Genomic DNA, 4,912 nt, shown 5'->3' with positions numbered 1-4,912 from the left:
AAAAATTTTATATTATGATTTAACCAACAATTCCTAAATTGATACTCGTTGTATCGAAAGGATCATGATCAATTTTGAATTTGATTTTAGGAAAATCTTCTCCTATTTCTGGTGTTTCCAAATACGAAGAAAAAAAGTATTCTTTGAATTTTTCTTTTAACAGTTTTTTTATTAGAAGAGTAATTGAATTGTTTATGCGCAGAAATATTTCTTTTAGAATGAATATTGTTGCTTTTTCAAATAATAAAATCTTTTTTAGTTTTACTATTTTGGGAGAACTTTTGCATGAGAAATATTCACATAGATCAAGGAAATTGTTTATTTCCTCAAGATTATATTGGTATTCTTCTATTATAAAGAAATCAATATCTTGTTGTTTTAGCAAGTTTGATGAACATAGATTTTTGAAAACCAATTCATCAAGATGAGCTTGATTTTTAGTTTGGTTAATTAAAAATTTAACTAATTTGGTCATTTCTTTTCTAAATTGAGATTTATTTTCAGTAAGATAAGATTTTCAAATATTACTGAAAAGATTATAAGTCTCTGTATTAAGATCAAAATTATAAAAATCTTTTATTTCTATACCAAGTATTTTTGGAGGTGTCAACAGATTTTTTGTTTGTTTGACGATTTGAGAATATCAAATAGGAGTTCATTGGTTAGGATCACGAGCAAATTGAGATAAAATTTGTTGCGGGCCTTCTACTCCTATTGGACTTTTTATTTTCTTATTGTACTTAATACGTGTAAGGCCTTTGTCTGAAGGGAGGTCCTTTATTTTTCTTTAGCCCATATGTTTTTATTTATCGTTGCAAAAATAGTGAGAGAATATGCTGATTATCTATAATTATCGCATTATAATTAAACAATCACAATTCAAAAATTTAGAATTGTACGAGGCTAATTAAAATTTATATGGAGTTTATATTTATAAACTGTAAATTTTATATATTTTTTGTTATAATAATTGAATAATTATAAAATTATAATAAAAATAATTATAATTGAAATACATCTTGAAATCAGAAAATCTCATAATGCACAGGGAAAGATGGAAAGAGTATAATACTCGATTATATAATATAATTTTAATAATTTTAATCTTTCTTTCTCTCTTTCTTATCTTTATTTTCTTCTGGTGATCAAAATAGCTGCAATTTAATATTTATTGAAATTTGTGTTTGATTCATATTGATTCTGGAGTTAATATCAGAATATTCAAACCAAGTTTTTTATTAGCAACATAAATGTATGTATCATTTTTGTTAATGAATGCGTAATTATCATTGGAAGGTTAATACATTATTAAATAGGTATCTTTGATAAGCGTATTGTCAGAATTACAGGAATCAAATTCAATAATTTGTTCATTGCTAAAGAATTAAGCATTATTGCTACAATCAAAATATAGTGATTGGAAAAAGAAGGGAGAGAAGAACTAATTTTATTTAGATCATGGTAGAAACGTCTGTAACAAATATATTTAGCTATTCGACATCATTTATTTGGTTCATCAGTTTATTTTAAGTGCAGACAGCACTCCTTTATATAAAGAGTGTAAATACCGTTATATGGGGTTCATCAATCATCGGTTTTCAAGTCTTAATTACCCCTCCTTGGTGGATCGTACAGTAAGACAGGTCTTCCGTTCAGAGGTTGGGTTGGCCTTGCGTTGTTTCTGTTTTGCTGAAAAAGAAAAAAAAGGAAGAAATCAACAAAGGAAATTCAAGTTTCATAGAGGGATGAATGCAAGTGTTGAGATTCAAATTTTCAACATGAAATTTTTTTTTTAAAAGAAAATAGATAAACCATTTGAATTAAATCTTATACCTAATTTCATATAAAAAATTTTCAAACTCATAATCAGTAAATGAGAAATTTGACTCAATTTAGAAACACTTACAGGAGGAAGGACACGCTTTAATGCATCAACTTGAGAATGGGAGACCGTCTTGACCTTTATAATTAAGATGATAACAATATATAAGTTAAGAAACATTAATCCAACGATGCAATATAGGAAAAGGAGTTGAGAGGCGGTCAACAGGGATGTTGAGCAAAAGACCTGTTGGAAGACTGTCCAAACCACACCCTCTGAGCAGGGAGGAGTTGTAAGTGAACCCTTGTATCGATAATAATTTCTGCCAGGAAAGTCAATGCTTTCTGGATTAACAGACCCCAGTGGTCTGTCTTCGGTTGTAAGATTCTTTAAGGAGCCAAACAGCTGTTATGAAACCATGCAAGAACATGAACAAAACCAACTTAATTAAAGCAATAACTAAAAACCAAACCCAAGATATTAACTATATAACATGAAAATTATATCAATCAACATAAGAAAAAGAAGCTTTCGATTCATTTCGTTAAATCTCATCTTATTATTCATCTCAAGATTTGGATTCGAGAATTTTTATATGAAACCTTAAATTCCATCACTAGGTGTCCCTTGGGCACTTTGACTGTAAAATTTAACTGTCACTGTACTTATCATGAAAACGCTTTCATTTCAAGTGAAGGAGATTCTATATCAAAAAAAAAAAAAAAAAAAACCAAAATAAGAGGTTGACAGACCCTATCAATGAAGGGATCAGGCGAGCCATATCGGTAAAGAATTGCAACAACCGCAATCTGATTTTGAGCACTCCTATGAACTATGTGAATCTCCAACTCATACCTGTAAACAAAAGTATATATAAACATTTCTTTTAGAGGAAAAGAGAAACAGAAACGGTGCTCTCCTTTCAAGTACAAATGAATTGAATTTTTTGAATGAGAAAGGCAATTAGAAAATAACAAGAAAAATTATACTTAATTCCATTGAGGGTGTGCTCAGCAGGTGAGTGCCAGTGACAGTTATCCACTGTATAAACAGTCCTATTTATAGTAATGCTTCCAGCATTCCCTAACCATACCACCTGAGGAATATCAAAATTTTTTCAACAATTTGTACAAGTAAGGATGGGTTGCCAAAAAAAGAAGACAGGAAAAGTGGAAAACAGACAATGTATATATATATATATATATTTTTTTACCGCAACATCTTCGGTCCTATTCCTCAAAACAGCAGAAGCTGATGCGTAGTTCCTCTGCAAATCTCCCAATTGAGAACGAACCTGAAAATTTTCAATATTTATAGGAGATTGCTGTCGTCCAATGCTGCAATTTTTCCATTCTGGTTTGAGTAAGCCCCAACGCGATGGCCCCCTGCCTGATGCTTCGTCGTAATTAAATTCATGATCTGTCCCAAACCCCCCCCCCCCCCCAACCCCAAAGTTTAGTAAGAGAAATTTATTTCTGATTTCATGAATTCTAAATATATAAAATTCTAATACATGTTGTTACAATTAGCTGCTATATTCTATAGCTTATCTTGAACATGAAACACAAAATAAAAAGAAAATATATCAGCTTCACAAAAATGTCCGAAGTCCAAAATTTTAAAAATCTTTGAATAATCAAAGGTCAATTTATAGTTATTGTCAACAAAAGTGTAAGAGAAATGAAAATGTGAATTAATACTGCTTTTTCTTTTCTTTTATCCCAATGAACAATAGTATCAGCAACTTTCATATATTAGCTAAAAATGAAATTTATAACTTCATTGTATTTTACTTTAATCTTGTCACTTTTTGTTCGATTACTCAATTTTCTTTTCTTTCAAATTTCTAACAAGCAAAGTAATCAAGTAGGATAATATATAACAGACAAGCAGTGTGATTTCATATAATGGGTTTCTAGCAAGAGAAAAAAAAAAGTATGAGAGAAAAAAGAAAAAAGAAAGACAAGATGTGAAGGAAAATCAAAGCAAGAAAAAAGCATATATATATATATAAGTTAGTAAAAAATATATAATAGAAATGATGATGTTGCAGTAATGTTATTTTAAAAGATAAATAAATAGATAAAAATAAAAGAAAGAAAGCATAAGAGAGAAATAATATATACCCTCAGATTGAGAGCAAGCCGAGAGAATGAGAGAAGAAAAGAGGAAAAAGGTAAAGGCGAAGGGTGTCTTAAGATTGATATTGCTGCACTTCATGGTTTGGTTTCCTTCCTCTGTCTCAACTCTCAATCCCTTAAATTCCTGACATGGTTTAGCTTCATTGTCGGGTATTTAAAAGAAGATGGAAGTGGCGGGTGCAAGAGTACGTACGACAAGTCTATGTATGGCGTCCTTAATTGCTCGCATCATCTAGACTAGGCTTACACTATTCCAAAATGGACAACAATTTATGTTTTAGAACTTTTTTTTTTTTTTAATTTACTTTGGAGTATTTGATTTTGATGCATTATATATTAATATTGCGTGTCATCTTCTTGATAGTTTAATTGATGACATTCATGAGTTAAACAAAAGCTGAGGACAATGTTGGTTTTATCATGTATTGGGAGGAGAAATTTTGAGAGGACATAGATCTGCTTGTGAGATGAAGTTGGATTTTGAGGCTTTTCAGCATCTCATCTAGTTTGTGAGTGCCTCTCGGCGGATGCTTGGAGAGTGAAGTTTTTCAAGGCAATGAAAATGATTTAGTTTTATTTATTTTTCCTTTTGTTAAAAAAAAAAAAAAACAGGATTAATTTCACGTTACAACTTTAAAATTTTCAACTTGAAAAATGAAGATATCAAAATTTTTACTTAATTAATTTGCTTTTTGACTTTAAAATTAAAAATTAATATTTTTATTATACAGTCTAAAATCAATTAATTAACCATTCTTTTATATATTTTAAAACCGTTAGAAATAAAAAATGTTATAATGCAAATTAAAGATGATATATTAATATATTGGGTGATCTTCAGCTTCTTCGTCTAATGACTAAAAGCTCTTGAGAGGATATAAAAGTTTAATTTCGAATTAAAATTTTTTTTTATGTTTTCATGGATTATGTCCATTTTATATATAAAAAA

At 29.4% G+C, this 4,912-nt stretch overlaps 1 protein-coding gene across 1 annotated transcript; it reads right to left on the bottom strand.

The window, feature by feature from the left end:
* Positions 1–1,251: 1,251 nt before the first annotated feature.
* Positions 1,252–4,518, bottom strand: LOC111295241 (alpha carbonic anhydrase 4-like). Its single transcript, XM_089742909.1, has 7 exons — positions 3,949–4,518; positions 3,036–3,241; positions 2,812–2,918; positions 2,575–2,677; positions 2,069–2,227; positions 1,907–1,960; positions 1,252–1,689 (listed from the first exon to the last, which is right to left on the bottom strand). Exons 1-7 carry the CDS (start codon positions 4,040–4,042, stop codon positions 1,606–1,608), a joined length of 807 nt encoding a protein of 268 aa, XP_089599035.1. The 5' UTR covers positions 4,043–4,518; the 3' UTR covers positions 1,252–1,605.
* Between the last annotated feature and the right edge of the window lie 394 nt (positions 4,519–4,912).

Source organism: Durio zibethinus, chromosome 14 (genome assembly GCF_047325235.1).
Source record: "Durio zibethinus cultivar Kanyao isolate XHJ-2024 chromosome 14, ASM4732523v1, whole genome shotgun sequence".
Classification (NCBI taxonomy): domain Eukaryota; kingdom Viridiplantae; phylum Streptophyta; class Magnoliopsida; order Malvales; family Malvaceae; genus Durio; species Durio zibethinus.
Note: the sequence above shows the minus strand (reverse complement) of the source record. Positions and strands in the feature narration are given on the sequence as shown.